The sequence below is a fragment of the Pelophylax lessonae genome, assembly GCF_965119305.1.
Source record: "Pelophylax lessonae genome assembly, chromosome: 8".
NCBI lineage: Eukaryota > Metazoa > Chordata > Amphibia > Anura > Ranidae > Pelophylax > Pelophylax lessonae.
The window spans coordinates 18,387,172-18,406,239 of NC_138775.1; the positions used below are offsets into that span (position 1 = coordinate 18,387,172).

Genomic DNA, 19,068 nt, shown 5'->3' on the forward strand with positions numbered 1-19,068 from the left:
TCTTTGTTCCCCTTTCTTATTCTTTTCTTGGCTTTTTCCTGGCCTCTTCCTGTCCTCCTCATGGCTCTGTTATGTCCTTTTCCTGATATCCTTCCCCCTATTCCTGGATTCTTGTTGACTCCCTCCTGGTAATTTCTTGGCCTTTTTCTTTCCCCTACTTGGCCTCTTCATGGCCTTTCTATTGCTCCTTCCTGGCCTCCCTATGGCCCTGTCATTTTCTTTTCTTGAGCTTTTTTTTCTTTTTCCTGGCTTCTTGCTGACTTCTTTCTGACCTTTTCCTGGTTCCTTCCTGACCTTTAACTGGTCATTTCTTTTTCTTTTACCAAATCTTCTTGGTCACACCATGGCCCTTTCGTTGCCTCTTCCTTCCCCTATCTCTTTCCGTTTTTTTCCTGGTTTCTTGTTGAAGCCTACTGGTCATTTGTTATCTTTTTTACTTGACCCTTCTCAATCTCTTGGCCCTTTCTTGGCTCCTTCCTGGCCTCTTCCTGACCTCTTCTTCATCTCCTCGTTGCGCTGTCATGTCTTCTTCCTAAGTTCTTTTTTTCTTTTTCCTGGTTTCTGGCTCCTTCCTGGCCTTTTACTGGTCATTTTTTCCTTTTACTTGTACTTGTGATCTCTTTCTCTTCTTTTGCTGGCTTCTTCTTGATTTCTTACCGGTTCTTTTTCTTGGACTCGTCATGGCCTTTTCCTGGCTCCTTCCTGGCATCCTTTATAGCATTTGGCTGATTCAGCTTTACTGTATTTCTATATCAATTAATGGTGATAAATAGTAAATACCATCATTGAAAGAGGCATTGTGTGCTCCGCTGGGCTGTCATGTGACCCAGGTCACGCCTGTTCTCACCTCACATTCCAGCTCCTAATTATCATCATTGGAATATTGACAAGCGTGTTCGTGAATTGGAACTAGAAGTAAAAAACTACATAAGCTCATTCAGATCAGCATAGAGCCAGAGAGCATCCAGCTGTGGGAAAAATCAATGCATTCCCATTAATATGTAAGGTGTATTTTTCAGTTCATACATTGGGTTCATATGTAGGTAATGTCAGTGCAGCACTTTATACTTGCTGCAAAACAGAGGGTGGGAAGAGGAGCCTATCAGGGAAGAGGTGGGGTTTCACAACCCTACATTTAGACCGCATTCACATTAGTCCGACTTGGACCGCGACTTGTCAGCCTGACAAGTCGCGGTCCGTCATGCTCCCATTGTGCTGTACAGGAGCCATTCTAATAGGAGCGACACAAGTCGCTCCGACTTAGAAAAAGGGTCCTGTACTACTTTGGGGCGACCTGGAGGCGACTTGCATAGACATTCATTTTATGAAGTCCATGCAAGTCGCGCCAAAGTCGCGATGCACGCGACTTCACAGGTCGCCCCCGAAGTCGGAGCGACCTAGTGTGAACCGGCACTTACAGCAAAATTGGGAACAATTGCTGACATTTCATTTGTGCTTCCGAGGGGCCACTGTGGACATATGGCACCTCCTCCACATGTCTGTGTATGCAAGAGTCTCACAAAACTGCCCTATGTAATAGAATGGCGCCCCCATCTGTGTGAGCAGAAAATCCCACTTGATAGAACCCAATGAACGCTTATAATTTGTGGCCTTGTCTAATAAAAAGCCATACAGAAACCCCCAGACACCAAGCTCTGTTATATACTCCCAGCCTGACTACATTGAAGTACATACTGACCTGGTCAAGGTGGGTTATTGTAAAAAAGTGTACAGCGCCAAACACTTCCTAAACAAATAAATGCAACAGAAGAGAGACTAAACAAAGTCCATAAAAAGTCAGTGAGGCCAGGTGCTTAGGATCAGACATGAATAAAGGAAAGTTCCAACACCGTAAAGTTGAAATCCCCAATCCTGGAGGAACCACATGCTCATATAAAGTAATTCCCTTACAGGAACATTTGACCCCCGGTTAAGGAAGGTCAAACAGGCATGGGTCACAGAAATCACAGATAGAGCGGTATCCCCACAGATATCTGGCACCAGGTCCGTCACGATAGCTTCATCAAAATTAATAGATCATCATACATTCATACTTCATCAGCTCCTTGCCATAATTGGTGAAGATGCCCCTCCAAAGACAAATGGAACTCAATGGTGAAGTACGTACATTTTATTGAAATACAAAACAAGGTAGATAACTCACATGATGTTGCATGATACAAAGTGTGTGTTCATAATGGCCGCGGCTGGAGGCGTGTCTGCGTGTGGGCTAGCGTGCTTGACGCGTTTCGTCGCAACATAGGACGTTGTCAATGACAGAACCCAGTGAACGCTTATAATTTGTGGCCTTGTCTAATAAAAAGCCATACAGAGACCCCCAGACACCAAGCTCTGTGATATACTCCCAGCCTGACTACATTGAAGTGGATACTGACCTGGTCAAGGTGGGCTATTGCCCACTGCACTCTATCAGTTTGGGAAGAGGCCAGTCATGTCTAAAGAAAGCCAGAGTAGAGGTTTACAGAAACTGGAGTTGTTGCTCACAACCACCACATCACTTCATCTAAGGCACGAAACCTTGGGTGGTTGGTGTCAGAGATTCACTTCTACATAGCTGCTGGCTTTTTTGGAAGTATTGGGGAGATGTTTTACTACAAAAGATTTCCCAGCACACTTACCGACCAGCCTGCAAAACAACCGAATTGGCCCTGTCTAACAGTTTATGTTAAAAACCGAGGATTTTGTTTTGCACATATTTGCAAATATACTCACTGGTCACTTTATTAGGTCTACCTTGCTAGTACCGGGTTGGACCCCATTTTGTCTTCAGAACTGCCTTTATTCTTCATGGCATAGATTCAACAAGGTGTTGGAAACATTCCTCTGAGATTTTGGTCCATAGTGACATGATCGCATCACGCAGTTGCTGCAGATTTGTCGGATGTACATCCATGATGTCAATCTCCCATTCCACCACATTCCAAAGGCACCCTATTGAGTGAGATGTGGTGAGTGTGGAGGCCATTGGAGGACAGTGACCTCATTGTCATGTAGAAAGAAACCAGGGGTGAGATGATTGGAGATTTGTGACATGGTGCATTATCCTGCTGGAAGGAGCCATCAGAAGATGGGGACACTGTAGTCATAAAGGGATGGACATGGTCAACAACAATACTCAGGTAGGCAGTGGTGTTTAAATGATGCTCAATTGATACTTAGGGGCCCAAAGAATGCCAAGAAAATATCCCCCCACACCATTACACCACCAGCCTGAATCTTTGATACAAGGCAGGATGGATCCATGCTTTCATGTTGTTTACGCCAAATTCTGACCGTTTTTCTAATAGTCTATTGTCCAATATTGGTGAGCCTATGCCCATTGTTGCCTCAGTTTCCTGTTGTTAGCTGACAGGAATGGCACCCGATGTGTTCTGTTGGTGCTGTAGCCCATTTGCTTCAAGGCTCGATGTGTTGTGCGTTCAGAGATGGTATTCAGTAGGGATGCACCGATCTGACTTTTTTTGGTCCCGATCCCGATCTTTTGCTTTGTGAAATCGCCAATCCCGAGTCCGATCCGGAAGTACTGTTTTGTGAGCTTATAACAAAATAATACTTCTGGATCGGTATCGGTATCGGCAGATACCTTATAACATTGTGCATTCAAAATCTAAAATGTCATGGGTTTAGTCTTTAAGAGGTTAAACTTCCCTCCTCCGGCAGACGGAACGAAAAGATACATTGTAATCATTGTGTTTACTTAACTGGGAGAGTTGAAAGGCATTTGCAGGAGGCTCTTTTTTTTTTCTTTGACAGCTGTTCTCTGCTCCCTCACAAGCTATAAAGAGCAAAACCGGATCGGCCCGTGGATCTGTTAATTTTCCCGATCCCCCGATCCAGCTATTTTGCTAGTATCGGGGCCGATATCCGATCCGAATATTGGATCGGTGCATCCCTTAGTATTCAGCATTTCTTTGTTGTAATGAGTGGTTAGTTGAGTTACTGTTGCCTTTCTATCATCTGGAACCAGTCTGCCCATTCTCCTCTGACTTCTGATATCAACAAGGCATTTTCCTCCACACAACTGCCACTCACTGGATATTTTATCTTTTTCTCACCATTTTTTGTAGATGGATTGTGTGTGGAAATCTCAGTAGATCAGCAGTTTTGGAATTACTCAGAGCAGCCCATCTGGCACCAACAACCATGCTACGTTCAAAGTCTCTCTAATTCCTTTTCTTCCCCATTCTGATACTCGGTTTGAACTTCAGCATGTCGTGTTCACTACGTCTAGATGCCTAAATGCAGTTGCTGCCATGTGATTGGCTGATTAGCAATTTGTGTTACCAAGCAACTGAACAGGTGTACCTAATAAAGTGGGCGGTATATATGTATAGCCAGGGCTTTTTTTCAGCGGGAATGCGGGGGAACGCAGTTCCGGCACCTCCAGAACTGAATGTATGTAATGGCAAGGTGTGCTGGAGGGTCTATTGATGCTGGCTAATAGGGAATCTATTGCTGCAGAGAATGGGGGTCTATTGTTGCTGGGGAGGTCTTCTGTTGCTCATAGGGATTTATTGTTGCTGGGGTGGGTCTTTTGCTGCTGGTGGGTCAGTTGTGTCTGGGAGGTATTTTTTTGTTGAGGGAGGGGTCTTTGTTGCTGTCTGCTGGAGGGTCTATTGATGCTGACTACTGGTGAATCTAGTGTTGCTGGAGGGGATCTATTGGTTGCTGGAGGGGATCTATTTGCGCAGAAGGTCTATTGTTGCTGGGGAAGTCTGTTGTTGCTGGTGGAGTATCATGTTGCAGGGAATCAATCATTGCTGGGAGGGATCTACTGTTGATGGAGGGGCCTGATTCTGCTGGAGAGTCTATTGATGCTGGATGTTGGAAGTCCATTGTTGCAGGGTTGGATCTATTGTCGCTGGGGTGTCCATTGTTTCTAGATCTATTATATTGCCTTTCTTGTTATCGTTAATTCTCTAAAAGGGGTCTTACTGGGAGGTGGGTAGGAGGTGAAACCAAGGAAAGGTGCTCGGGGGTGGGTAGGGAACGGAGTTAAGGGGTGACTCAGAAGGGAGGAGTTCCTGCACCTATTCTCTGAGAATAGCACTGCATAAATTGATGGCGCTATATAAATACATAAAAATAAATTACCACCATTCTCAAACATGGACAGACTTGATTGACACATGTCAATGTGCTCTTTTCTTGATGACAGGTTCTCTTTAAAGAGCTGAAGAATACAGGCTTCTATAGACAGCTATAGAAAGGCACAATAGCTGTCAGGACTCTCCAGCCCTTATACTATATTAGGAGATTCCTTTTGTGTATTTGTAGAATTATGGGAGCCGTGCGCTGTGTGCCAGTATGGCTGGAGTCTTAGTGCTGTCAAAGGAAGACCTGTGATTGGCTGCCATGGGATACAGAGGATTTATATACACCTGAGGCTATGATCTACGTCTGTGCTTCTATTCCTGGTCAGATCCCTCCGATGACATCACTTCTCCAGAGTGTTGGGAGATTCCAGACACATATGATGTAACTCATTATCATAGGAAATGGAGGTGCAGCTAGCACTGTGCGTAACAGTATGGTGTCATTGGTGCACTTTATCAGTTTATCGAAATGGTGGACCGGTACTCCATGCTGCTAGGGTAGATCACAGCTCATAGTAGAAGACTTCTTGCTGTCCTGTATTGTAGAAAGGGCCCAATAACCACAAGCAGTGCCCATATTTAGGGACATCTCGTCCTTCACTGAGCTGTATATGGCCAGCCTAAGGCAGCAACCTGGATCCCAGGAGTTTGGTAGCCTAGCACTTGTATCAATGGTTGCCGGTTGGGTTGGAAGACAACACAAAATGTATGCTTATATCTTCTGCCTCCCACTGCTGTAAAAAGCCCAGTCTGTGCAAGCTGGCCACCATCCTGGCCCATGGTCCTACCACACGTAGGAAAATGCAAAATGTTGGGGAATTTATGTATCTACTGTATTTTCTGGCGTATAAGACTACTTTTGAACCTCAAAAAAAAAAATCCCCCAAAAATGGGGGGTCGTCTTATACGCCGAGTATAATATCTCCAAGGTAACCTAAGTATAACTATTACCGGTAGATGCAATCTCTCAAGATGCTGGCTGTGTGGGAATCCTTTACCGGTATACCGTATGTACCGTAGCTTCGGCTACATACAGTCAGGGAGAGCGGTGTATTCTATTATTGAATGCAAAGCCTGCTCAGATTGGCGGAGTAACATCAGCCCGCCTCTCTGACTCTGCCAATCTGAGCAGGCTTTGCATTCAATAATAGAATACATCGCTCACTGTGATTGGCTCAGTGCGGTATACTGTATGTAGCCGAAGCTACGGTACATACGGTATACCGGTACAGGATGAGAGATTACATGTATTCCAGTACTTGGGGTACCTTGGAGATCTATGAGAAATCCTATGTTTTTCAATGGTGTTGCTTTGCTTCGGAAGGGGGGTAGTCTTATACGGCGAGTATAGCCCAAAACCTATGTTTTAACTTGAAAATTAGTGGGGGCGTCTTATACACCCAGTCGTCTTATACGCCGGAAAATACGGTACCAAAGTCTATATCGGAGATATCCAAACTTTCGTAACAAAGGGCCAGTTTATTGTCCTTCAGACTTTAGAAGGGCCGGATAAGGGCCAGTGGGAATAGAAAATTTCCTGACATTCAGTGGGAGTAAACAATGCCCCATCTTTGGTGTCATTGGGAGGCGTAGTGTCCCATTGTTGATGTCAATGGCAAGAATTCTGCCCCATTGTTGGTGTCAGTGGGAGGAATAGTGTCCCATTGTTGGTGTCAGTGGGAGGAATAGTGTCCCATTGTTGGTGTCAGTGGGAGGAATAGTAGCCCATCATTGGAATCAATGGAAGGAATAATGCCCCATCATTGGTGTCAATGAAATGAGAAATGCACCATTGTTTGTGTTAATGGATGGAATTGTGCCTCATTGTCGGTGTCAGTGGGAGGAATAGTGTCCCATTGTTGGTGTCAGTGGGAGGAATAGTGTCCCATTGTTGGTGTCAGTGGGAGGAATAGTAGCCCATCATTGGAATCAATGGAAGGAATTATGCCCCATCATTGGTGTTAATGAAAGGAGTTATGCGTCATTGTTGGTGTTAATGGAAGGAATTGTGCCCCATTGTTGGTATCAGTGAGAGGAATTATGCTCCATCGTTGGTGTTAATGAAAAGAATTATGCCCCGTCGTTGGTGTCAATGGAAAGAATTGTGCCTCATCGTTGGTGTACAATGGAAGGAATTGTGCCCCATCGTTGGTGACAATGGAAGGAATTGTGCCCCATCGTTGGTGACAATGGAAGGAATTGTGCCCCATCGTTGGTGACAATGGAAGGAATTGTGCCCCATCGTTGGTGACAATGGAAGGAATTGTGCCCCATCGTTGGTGACAATGGAAGGAATTGTGCCCCATCATTGGTGACAATGGAAGGAATTGTGCCTCATCGTTGGTGACAATGGAAGGAATTGTGCCCCATCGTTGGTGACAATGGAAGGAATTGAGCCCCATCGTTGGTGACAATGGAAGGAATTGTGCCCCATCCTTGGTGACAATGGAAGGAATTGTGCCCCATCGTTAGTGTTAGTGGGAGGACTTGCCCCCTATATTGGTTTCAGTGGATAGAATAGCGCCCCAATGGCCAGATAAAGGTAAGCAAAGGGCCTGCAGTTTGGAAACTGCTGGTCTATACTGTATAATGTGGACTGGTGGCAGGGTAGGAAATTTGTAGGGAAATCCATATTTTAATGCACAATATGGTTGAGAGGGGACACGCTTCTGCCTTGAGCGCTAACAGGCACTGTGTACACCTAATCACAGATCTATATCCATATTATGTAAACTCCCTCCGGCCAGCATTTCCTATCAATGATGAGGCACGGAGCTGAACTCAGTGACAGGAGACAGATGTGGTCCCTTCCTCCATTAATGTCTGGAAATCACTGTGCAGCACTTGGAGCTCCGTCCAATTATAGGAATGCACTCGGCTCTTGTCATGTATTTATGGACGCTTTTGGCTGCTGCTGCCAGCAATACGTTTACTGTGCATCTTCCTAAACGTTGCAATTAGCATATTGCGCTTTTCAGCAGAGAGTGGAGGATGGCCAATGTTCCCAGCATGAACATGGTGTGATATGTAAACTGCATAATCCATTATACAATCCCCAGATAAACACCTGGTTATTACAGTATATAATATCCTCAAAAAAGAGCTGCATTCTTTCCACAATCACAGGAGCAGTCTGTAACCCACAGCCTTCAGCTCTTTAATTTCCAGTAAAGAGGGCTGTGTGAGGTCTGAGCCTTCTGTACTGAGGGCTGTGTGAGGTCTGAGCCTTCTGTACTGAGGGCTGTACGAGGTCTAAGCCTTGGATGCTGATACCTGGGTGAGATCTGAGCCTCCTGTTCTGAGGGCTGGGTGAGGTCTAAGCCTTCTATACTGAGGGCTGTACAAGGTCTAAGCCTTGGGTGCTGATACCTGGGTGAGATCTGAGCCTCCTGTTCTGAGGGCTGGGTGAGGTCTAAGCCTTCTGTGCTATCCAGGTGAAGTCTGAGCCTTTTGTGCTGGGGCCCGGGGAGGTCTGAGATGTCTGGGCTAATATCTATGTGAGGTCCAAGCCTTCTGTGTTGAGAGTTGGGTGAGGTGTGAGGCCCCTGGGCTGAGGGTTGAGTGAGATCTGAGTCATCTGTGCTGATATCTGGGTGAGGTCTGGACCTTCTGTGCTGAGGGAAAGGTGAGGTCTGATCCTTTTGTGCTGAGGGCTGGGTGAGGTCTGGACTTTCTGTGCTGAGGGCAAGGTGAAGTCTTGGCCTTCTGTGCTGAGGGCAAGGTGAGGTCTTGGCCTTCTGTGCTGAGGGCTGGGTGAGGTCTTGGCCTTCTGTGCTAAGGGCTAGGTGAGGTCTTGGCCTTCTGTGCTGAGGGCTGGGTGAGGTCTTAGCCTTCTGTGCTGAGGGCTGGGCAAGGTCTGAATCTTCTGTGCTGAGGGCTGGGCAAGGTCTGAATCTTCTGTGCTGAGGGCTGGATAAGGTCTGAATCTTCTGTGCTGAGAGCTGTATGAGATTTAAGCACTTAGGTGTGCTGAGGTCAGGGTAATGTAAGAGCCATTAGTGCTGAGAGCTGGATAAGGTCTGACCTTCTGTGTTGGGGGCTGGGTGAGGTCTTAGCCTTCTGTGCTGAGGGCTGGGTGAGGTCTTAGCCTTCTATGCTGAGGGCTAGGTGAGGTCTTGGCCTTCTGTGCTGAGGGCTGGGTGAGGTCTTGGCCTTCTGTGCTGAGGGCTGGGTGAGGTCTTAGCCTTCTTTGCTGAGGGCTGGGTGAGGTCTTAGCCTTCTTTGCTGAGGGCTGGGTGAGGTCTTAGCCTTCTGTGCTGAGGGCTGGGTGAGGTCTTAGCCTTCTGTGCTGAGGGCTGGGCAAGGTCTGAATCTTCTGTGCTGAGAGCTGTATGAGATTTAAGCACTTAGGTGTGCTGAGGTCAGGGTAATGTAAGAGCCATTAGTGCTGAGAGCTGGATAAGGTCTGACCTTCTGTGTTGGGGGCTGGGTAATGTTTCAATATTCTGTGCTGATGGTTGTGTGAGATCTGAGCCTTCTTTGCTGAAGGTTTCAGCTCTCTGTGTTTAGCCTTCTGCTTTGATATCTGGGTGAGGTTTGAACCATCTGTGCTGAGGATTAGGCAAAGTCTGAACCTAATGTACTGAGGGCTAGGTGCGGTCTAAGCCTTCTAAACTGGGGGATGTGTACTGTATCTGGGTTCAATTTGAGTTGGGTACAATCTGAGCCTTTTGTGCTGAGAGCTTGGGAAGGTCTGAGTCCTCTCTTCTGGGGTTTAGTGATGTCTGAGCCTTCTATACTGATGCTGTATCTGTGTAAAATCTGACTTTTCTGCATGGAGGGTTGGGTTTAGTCTGAGCCTTCTGTACGGAGAGTTGGGTTTGGTCTGAGCCTTCTTTACGGAGGGTTGGGTTTAGTCTGAGTCCTCTGTACGGAGGGTTGGGTTTAGTCTGAGCCTTCTGTACGGATGGTTGGGTTTGGTCTGAGCCTTCTGTACGGAGGGTTGGGTTTGGTCTTAGCCTCCTGTACGGAGGGTTGAGTTTGGGTTTGGTCTGAGCCTTCTGTACGGAGGGTTGGGTTTGGTCTGAGCCTTCTGTACAGAGGGTTGGGTTTGGTCTGAGCCTTCTGTACGGTGGGTTGGGTTTAGTCTGAGCCTTCTGTAGGGAGAGTTGGGTTTGGTCTGAGCCTTCTTTACGGTCTGAGTCATCTGTACGGAGGGTTGGGTTTAGTCTGAGTCATCTGTACGGATGGTTGGGTTTGGTCTGAGCCTTCTGTACGGAGGGTTGGGTTTGGTCTGAGCCTTCTGTACGGAGGGTTGGGTTTGGTCTGAGCCTTCTGTACAGTGGGTTGAGTTTAGACTGAGCCTTCTGTAGGAAGAGTTGGGTTTGGTCTGAGCCTTCTTTACGGAGGGTTGAGTTTGGTCTGAGCGTTCTGTACGGAGGGTTGGGTTTGGTCTGAGCCTTCTGTACGGAGGGTTGGTTTTGGTCTGAGCCTTCTGTACAGAGGGTTGGGTTTGGTCTGAGCCTTCTCTACGGAGGGTTGGGTTTGGTCTGAGCCTTCTGTACGGTGGGTTGGGTTTAGTCTGAGCCTTCTGTACGGAGGGTTGGGCTTGGTCTGAGCCTTCTGTACAGAGGGTTGGTTTTGGTCTGCACCTTCTGTATGGAGGGTTGGATTTGGTATGAGCCTTCTGTGTTGATGCTGTACCTGGGTGAAATCTAACCTTTCTGTGCTAAGGGCTGTGTGAGGTCTGATCCTTCTGTGCTGAGGGCCAGATGAGGTCTGAACCTTCTGTGCTGAGGGCTGGGTGAGGTCTGATCCTTCTGTACTGAGGGCTGGGTGAGGTCTGATCCTTCTGTGCTGAGGGCTGGGTGAGGTCTGATTCTCCTGTGCTGATTATCTGGGTGAGGTCTCGGGGTCTGAGGGGATTAGTTGGTGGAAGAATTTCTTTCATAGATACTTCTTAAAGCATCTATCTAAATTTCAGAATAGAGCTCACAGCCTTCCTGTAGAAGTTCATGAGTTGAATATAGAAGGTTGTCTCAGTTTTTCCTCTCTTTTCCTACATGGGGAATGGTGGGGCTAATGAGGGACACCCACATAGGATTAGGGCCGCTTTTCCAATGGCCTCAGTGAACACATATTGTCCTCCAGGGGTGTTCCTGGGTCAGTCTATAACTGGCAGGAGGTGGAAGACATTGTAAATTATATGGTTTTTAACATTGCTGTCTTGCTTTATCATTTACAAAACACACTGTACCCGTTATACCCCTGAAGAAGGAATTTCCGAAATGCGTAGGGTCCGTCCAATCCTGGGGAGCATTTGTATTACTGCTACATCTTGGATATGTTGTAATACGTTTCCCCAGTTTTGGACTGTTGGGTATATTGTGAACGTAGGATGTAATCATGTGATGCCAATCAATATGTGATTTTAAAGTGTTTTATTTTTGGTTATGAAAAAAGATGCTTTATAAAGTTTTTACTATATATCTTTGTTCATATTAGAGATTATTGCCATTAAAGCCCCATGGAAGCACACACATTGAAAGCCTTCCTGTGGAAGTTCATGAGTTGAATATAGGTTATGCCAATTTGAAATATATTCTGTTAGGTTTTAGATTTGTGGAATTATTTGCGGCTTCCTGCTCTGCCTGCCCCCTCTTGCTGCCCATCCCCCTCCTCCCTACCTGTCTGCTTCTTCTTATCCTGCCTGCCCCTTTTCTTCCTGCACCCTCACCCTGCCTGCTCCACTCTTCCTGCCCTGCCTCTCCTCTCTCCCTTCCCTGCCTGCCCTCTCTCCTTATTCTCTCTTCCTGCCCCTTTTCCTGTCCTGCTTGCCTCCTCTTCCCATGCTGCCTGCGCCAAGCCTGCCTGCCTCTTCCTGCCTTGCCTGCCCCTCTCTCCCTACCCTCTCTTCCTGCTCCTTGTTTTTGCACTGCCTGGCTGTTCTCTCTTTCTGCCCCGCATGTCTCCTCTTCCTTCCCTGCCTTACACCCTGACTGCCTTTTCTTCGTGCCCTGCCTGCCTCCTCTTCCCACCCTGCCTGCACCGTGCCTGTCCGCTCTTCCCGGCCCTGCCTGCCTCTTCCTGCCTTGCCTGCCCCTCTCTCCCTACCCTCTCTTCCTGCTCCTTGTTTTTGCACTGCCTGGCTGTTCTCTCTTTCTGCCCTACATGTCTCATATTCCTTTTCTGCCTGCACCCCACCTGCCTTCTGTTTCCACCTTGCATGCAGAGGTTCTGCCTCCTCTTCCCACCCTGCCTGCATCCTGCCAGCCTCCTCTTCCTGCCTTGCCTACCTCTCTCTCCCTATTCTCTCTTCCTGCTCCCTATTTCTGTGCTGCTTGGCTGTTCTCTCTTTCTGCCCTGCATGTCTCCTCTTCTCCCCTGCCTGCACCCTTACTGCCTTTTCTTCCTTCTCTGCTCGCCTCTTCCTGTACTGCTTAACCCTTTTTTCTGCTTTTTATGATCCCTCTTCCTAACCTGCCTGCCTCATTTTCCTACCATACCTGCCTCATCTTCCTGCCCTCCCTTTGCACCACCTGTATCCTCCTTCTGCCCTATCTGCTCCCTCCTTCTGCCCTATGTGCCCCATCCTTCTCCCTTGTCTGCCTCCTTTTCCTGCCCTGTCTGCCCAGTGCCTTCCACCTCTTCCTGCCCTGTCTGCTCCCAACTTCTGCCCTGTCTGCTCCCTCCTTCTTCCCTGTCTGCTATCTCTTTCTGCCTTGCCTGCCTCCTTTTCAAGCCATGTCTGCCTCCTCTTCCTGCCCAGTCTGCGCAATGCCTTCCTCCTGTCTGTTCCCTCCTGCCCTGTCTGCTCCTTCCTTCTGCGCTGCCTTCCTCCTCTTCCTGCCCTGTCTGCTCCCTCCTTCTGCCCTGCCATTCTCCTCTTCTTGCCCCGTCTGCTTCTTCCTTCTGCCCTGCCTTCCTCCTCTTCCTGCCCTGTCTGTTCCCTCCTGCCTTTTCTGCTCCCCCCTTCTGCCCTGCCATCCTCCTTTTCTTGCCCTGTCTGTTCCCTCCTTCTGCCCTGCCATTCTCCTCTTCCTGCCCCGTCTGCTTCTTCCTTCTGCCCTGCCTTTCTCCTCTTCCTGCCCTATCTGCTCCCTCCTACTCCCCTGCCTTCCTCCTCTTCCTGTCCTGTCTGCTCCCTCCTTCTGCCCTGTCTGCCCCCTCCTTCTGCCCTGCCTTCCTCCTCCTTCCTGCCCTGTCTGCTCCCTCCTTCTGCCCCTCCTTCTTCCTCTTCCTGGCATGTATGCCTCCAGTTTTTCATGACATAACTCTAAGAAGTTAACGATTTTGCGGGATTGACACCTTGTAATAAAGTAACATTGAGAGATCATATTGATCTCTGGGAACTCGCAGCCTGGACTTCTCTGATAACAGCAGCACGCCTGCACTGCATCCTCTGAGACAATAACTCTGTTATCGGGGCAGGAAACGTCTCTCTCCCCATCTCACTGCTGGAAACATTTCCAATGAGAAAATGGCAGAATCCTTGTTTGGCTTCTCAGGTCCACGGTGGAATGTACAAAAGCAACGTTTCAAAATTATTTTCAAGCCAGACAATGCACTTACCTGAAATCTGTTTGAATTAAGACATTAGGCTTGCAGGGGGAGTGTCAGCTTGGCGTGGGGCATGTAGGTTGGCTTACAGGAGGGAGGGGCTCAGGGTATGAAGTAGGGGAGTGACATGCAGAATTGCAGACTCTGAAAAGTGGTGTTACCCTCCTTCCACAGAGTCCAGAGAGTATTTGTGTTTTCTGTGGGTTTCCTTTGTGTTTAGCAGTAACAGTGAAGGTTCCCTGATATGAACAAGGGTCATGACTGATTATTCTTCTTCATGTTTCAGCGCCCCCGGCAGGCTGGAAAACTCTGGACGCCTAGCCACACAGACCTCGGGTCCGCAGACCTTCCGACAGACGCCTTTAAGTACCGAGAGCACAAAGGAACCGAGAAGCCATGTGTCGCCATCCCACCCGGCATCCGACGTCTCCCGGAGGACCCTGCAGGTGGACAGCAAAGGCCACTGGACGGGGAGGTCCCCCTCAGCGTCTCCGGACAGGGGCACCACCCCCACCTCTCCCTACTCTGTGCCGCAAATCGCTCCGTTACCCAGCAGCACCGTCTGCCCTATATGCAACACTACAGATCTCACCTCGTCCCCCAACCAGCCAAACTTTAACACCTGCACCCAGTGTCACAACGAGGTGTGCAACCAGTGTGGCTTCAACCCCAACCCTCACCTGACCGAGGTAGGTCTGCCTTCCTATCTGCCTGCCTGCCTCCCTGTCTCCCTGTCTGTCTGTCTGTCTTCCTTCCTGCCTATCTGTTTGTCCTCTTGCCTGCCTATCTGACTGTTATGTTCTTGCCTATCTATCTGTTTGTTTGTTTGTCTTCTTGATTGTCCCTCTGCCTGTCCATATGTCTGTCTTCTTACCTGTCTGTCTGCCTGTTTGTCTTTCTACCTGCCTGTCTAAATTTTCGCCTGTCTATCTACCTGTCCTTCTGTCTGTCTTCCTGTCTGTCTGTCTTTCTGCCTGTCTGTCTAAATTCTTCCCTGCCTGCCTGTCCACCTGTCTGTCTGCTTTCCTGTCTTGTCTGCCTGTCTTCTTGCCTGTCTGTCTGCCTGCCTGTCTAAATCTTGCCTGTCTGTCTTCTTGCCTGCCTGTCTGTCTGCCTGCCGGTTTGTCTTTATGCCTACCTGTCTATATTCTTGCCTATCTGCTCCCCTGTCTGACTGTCTGATTTTTTTCCCCTGCTTTTATTTTGCCTGCCTGCCTGCCTGTCTTTCTTTCCGCCTACCCATATGACTGCTTACCTATCTATCTGCCTTCCTATATGACTGCTTACCTATCTATCTGCCTTCCTATATGACTGCTTACCTATCTATCTGCCTTCCTATATGACTGCTTACCTATCTATCTGCTTACCTGTATGACTGCTTACCTGTCTATCTGCCTTCCTATATGACTGCTTACCTGTCTATCTGCCTTCCTATATGACTGCCTACCTGTCTATCTGCCTTCCTATATGACTGCCTACCTGTCTATCTGCCTACCTATATGACTGCCTACCTGTCTATCTGCCTACCTATATGACTGCCTACCTGTCTATCTGCCTACCTATATGACTGCCTACCTGTCTATCTGCCTACCTATATGACTGCCTACCTGTCTATCTGCCTTCCTATATGACTGCCTACCTGTCTATCTGCCTACCTGTATGACTGCCTACCTGTCTATCTGCCTTTCTATATGATTGCTGACCTGTCTATCTGCCTTCCTATATGACTGCTTACCTGTCTATCTGCCTTCCTATATGACTGCCTAACTGTCTATCTGCCTTCCTATATGACTGCCTACCTGTCTATCTGCCTTCCTATATGACTGCTTACCTATCTATCTGCCTTCCTATATGACTGCTTACCTATCTATCTGCCTTCCTATATGACTGCTTACCTGTCTATCTGCCTACCTATATGACTGCCTACCTGTCTATCTGCCTTCCTATATGACTGCTTACCTATCTATCTGCCTTCCTATATGACTGCTTACCTGTCTATCTGCCTACCTATATGACTGCTTACCTATCTATCTGCCTTCCTATATGACTGCTTACCTATCTATCTGCCTTCCTATATGACTGCTTACCTATCTATCTGCCTTCCTATATGACTGCTTACCTGTCTATCTGCCTTCCTATATGACTGCTTACCTATCTATCTGCCTTCCTATATGACTGCTTACCTGTCTATCTGCCTTCCTATATGACTGCTTACCTGTCTATCTGCCTTCCTATATGACTGCCTACCTGTCTATTTCTTACCCTCTGTCCACCAGTCTACCATCTTGGCCTGCGTTGTCTGCCTACCAACTTGCCGTGTGTGCTTTCCTTTCCCAGTGACAATCACACTGTCCTTTTCTTGTATGGGTGCCATAGGACAGGAAATTATGAAAAAAAATTCATAGTTTGGTCACAGACAGAAATAAAATGTTAATTCTTTCCCTCTTCATCCTCAACCAAATTAAACTTTTGCTTTAGCCCCGGTTCACACCATTGCAGCTTGTCATGTGATTTGACAGTTCAAAGTCGCATTCCAAGTCACACCTTATTTCTGCCTATGGAACCGTTCAAAATCGGCACGACTCCGACTTGCACTGATTTTGAAAAAGGTTCCTGTGCTATGTTTGGCCATTCCTTGTGCGACTTTCATAGACATCTTTGCATGAAATCGCACAGATGTTGGCAAGGTGCACATTAAATCGCACTGAATGCCAGCTCTAAAGTAGTGCGATATGAAAGCTGCATTCAGTGTGAACCGGGGCTTAAATGCAGAAGCGTAAGGAGGCCATAATGGGATGTTTGGGGGGGGGGGGTTGAAGGAGGAATTAGGGAGGATTGGGGGGAGGCAGAGTTTTTTTTTTTGTTATATGTTGGATGGGTGCTTCCTACTTGGTGACGGTCTATGGGAAGGTTGGGGTAGCACAATGATTTGTTAGCACCAGATCTCACTGTCGCATTTTACGTAGACTAATACGCTGGATCAGAACACACTAAGAGCACACGAAAACTATCCACCGTTATAGTCCATTAAGCTCCTCACATCAGTGCATTGCATTGGAGGACAGTGATCAAAAATCCTGCTTGCTGCCTTTTTTTGTGCGTTTTGGAAAGAACGCGAGTTACATTGTAGTCTATGGCAACGCATGGAAAATGCACTAAAAACGCGATATGCACTTTAATTAGTGCATTTTCCGAGTCACGTGACGAGCCCATGTAGCCGGTCAAGAGGTATGAGGATTTGAAAATCCCCGCTCTTCTCTGTACAGCACTCCTGGGGCGGACCAGAGGGATTCTGTTTGGTCAGCGCCGTTGCAGAGCATTACTCTGATCAGCCCCGGTAGAGCTGTACAGAGAAGAGCGGGGATTTCAAATGTGTAGGCTGATGGACCGGCTGTGCAGGCACTGACAGCTCATCACCCGCGGAGTGTAAGTACAAAGGGGACCAGGGTAAGGGGAAGGTGTACAGTGTTAGTTCACCTTTTCATTTCTTCTGTAAGGGGTAATTTAAACGCGCTTAAAAATGTGGCATTGAAGAGGCTTTGTTAAAGCGCTCTGAATGCCAATCAAAGCACCCATCACTAAATAAAATGGTTACGTTACAGTCCTGTTCAAACGTTGCATTTGTTTTGCTCTACTTCAAAAATGATACCCCGTGTCGCTTTTTTGAGGCTTCAAAGCATCTCCAAAGCCTCCATAGAAGTCTATGACAATGCTCGCTTATAGCACCTGAAGCTTTTGTGGAGCTTTTATTCAGTGTTAGCTTCGCTTTGTTTTGGAGGTATTGCAGGAATAGGATATCCCAGGATGCACTGGGAAACCAACAAGCAAACCAGAAAGACATCATGAGCACTGACTTCCGGTTCATGTGTATATATTCTCGAAGTGTCTGGTGCAGAAGTCACATCTGGTGTACAGCTTGGAGCAGCAGGAAGGTGAGCCGGGTCCAGACTGGAGCAATTAGCAGATGGCACACATGGTGTGCAACATTGGAACGCTATAGCGGAAGGTGAGAGGGAACTGGAGAGAGAGAGAGGACTGAGTGGCAGAGGATCAGCAGAGCTGGGGGACTGAAGCTGGAGAAACTAGCAGATGTCCCATGTAGTGAGCAGCGTTGGAGCAATATAGTGGTAGGTAAGCGAGGACCGGAGAGAGAGGACTGAGCAATGTAGGATCAACAGAACTGGGGGACAGAGGCTGGAGAAACTAGCAGATGTCACACATGGTGAGCAGCGTTGAAGCAAGGTAGTGGGAGGTGAGTGAGGACCGGAGAGAGAGGACTTAGCAGTGGATAATCAGCAGAGCTGGGGGTACTACTGAGTGGGGCATCAGCAAAGCTAGGAGTACTACTGAGTGGGAAATCAGCAGAACTGGGGGACTAGAGCAGGATAAACTAGCATATGGAAATGTGGTGAGCAGTATTGGAGCAAGATAGTGGGAGGTGAGTGAGGTGAGTGAGGACTGTAGAGGGGGGAGGATCAGCAGAGCTGGGGGTTAATACTGAGTGGGGCATCGGCAGAGCTGGGGGTACTACTGAGGGAAAAATCAGCAGAGCTGGGGGACCGGAGCAGGAGAAGCTAGCATATGTCACGTTGGAGCAAGATAGGAGAAGGTGAGTGGGGACTGGAGAGAGAGGGATCAGCAGAACTGGGGGTTTCTACTGAGTGGGAAATCAGTAGAGCTGGGGGTTACTACTGAGTGGGAAATCAGCAGAGCTGGGGTTACTACTGAGTGGGAAATCAGCAGAGCTGGGGTTACTAGGAAGTGGGAAATCAGCAGAGCTGGGGTTACTATGGAGTGGGAAATCAGCAGAGCTGGGGTTACTACTCAGTGGGCAATCAGCAGAGCTTGGGGTTACTACTGAGTGGGAAATCAGCAGAGCTGGGGGTTACTACTGAGTGGGAAATCAGCAGAGCTGGGGGTTACTACTGAGTGGGAAATCAGCAGAGCTGGGGGTTGCTACTGAGTGGGAAATCAGCAGAGCTGGGGTTACTACTCAGTGGGAAATCAGCTGAGCTAAGGGTTACTACTGAGTGGGAAATCAGCAGAGCTGGGGTTACTACTGAGTGGGAAATCAGCAGAGCTGGGGGTTACTACTGAGTGGGAAATCAGAAGAGCTGGGGGTTACTACTGAGTGGGAAATCAGCAGAGCTGAGGGTTACTACGGAGTGGGAAATCAGCAGAGCTGGGGTTACTACGGAGTGGGAAATCAGCAGAGCTGGGGGTTACTACGGAGTGGGAAATCAGCAGAGCTGGGGGTTACTACTGAGTGGGAATTCAGCAGAGCTGGGGGTTACTACGGAGTGGGAAATCAGCAGAGCTGGGGTTACTACTCAGTGGGAAATCAGCAGAGCTAAGGGTTACTACTGAGTGGGAAATCAGCAGAGCTGGGGTTACTACTGAGTGGTAAATCAGCAGAGCTGGGGGTTACTACTGAGTGGGAAATCAGCAGAGC

At 48.1% G+C, this 19,068-nt stretch overlaps 1 protein-coding gene across 1 annotated transcript in view; it reads left to right on the top strand.

Moving 5' to 3' along the window:
• BSN (bassoon presynaptic cytomatrix protein) overlaps positions 1-19,068 on the top strand; it is a 220,681-nt gene that overhangs the window by 39,883 nt on the left and 161,730 nt on the right. The window contains exon 2 of the mRNA XM_082265336.1: positions 13,903-14,305. Within this exon, the coding sequence (XP_082121462.1) occupies positions 13,903-14,305 (403 nt within the window). The remainder of the gene's footprint in view (positions 1-13,902; positions 14,306-19,068) is intronic.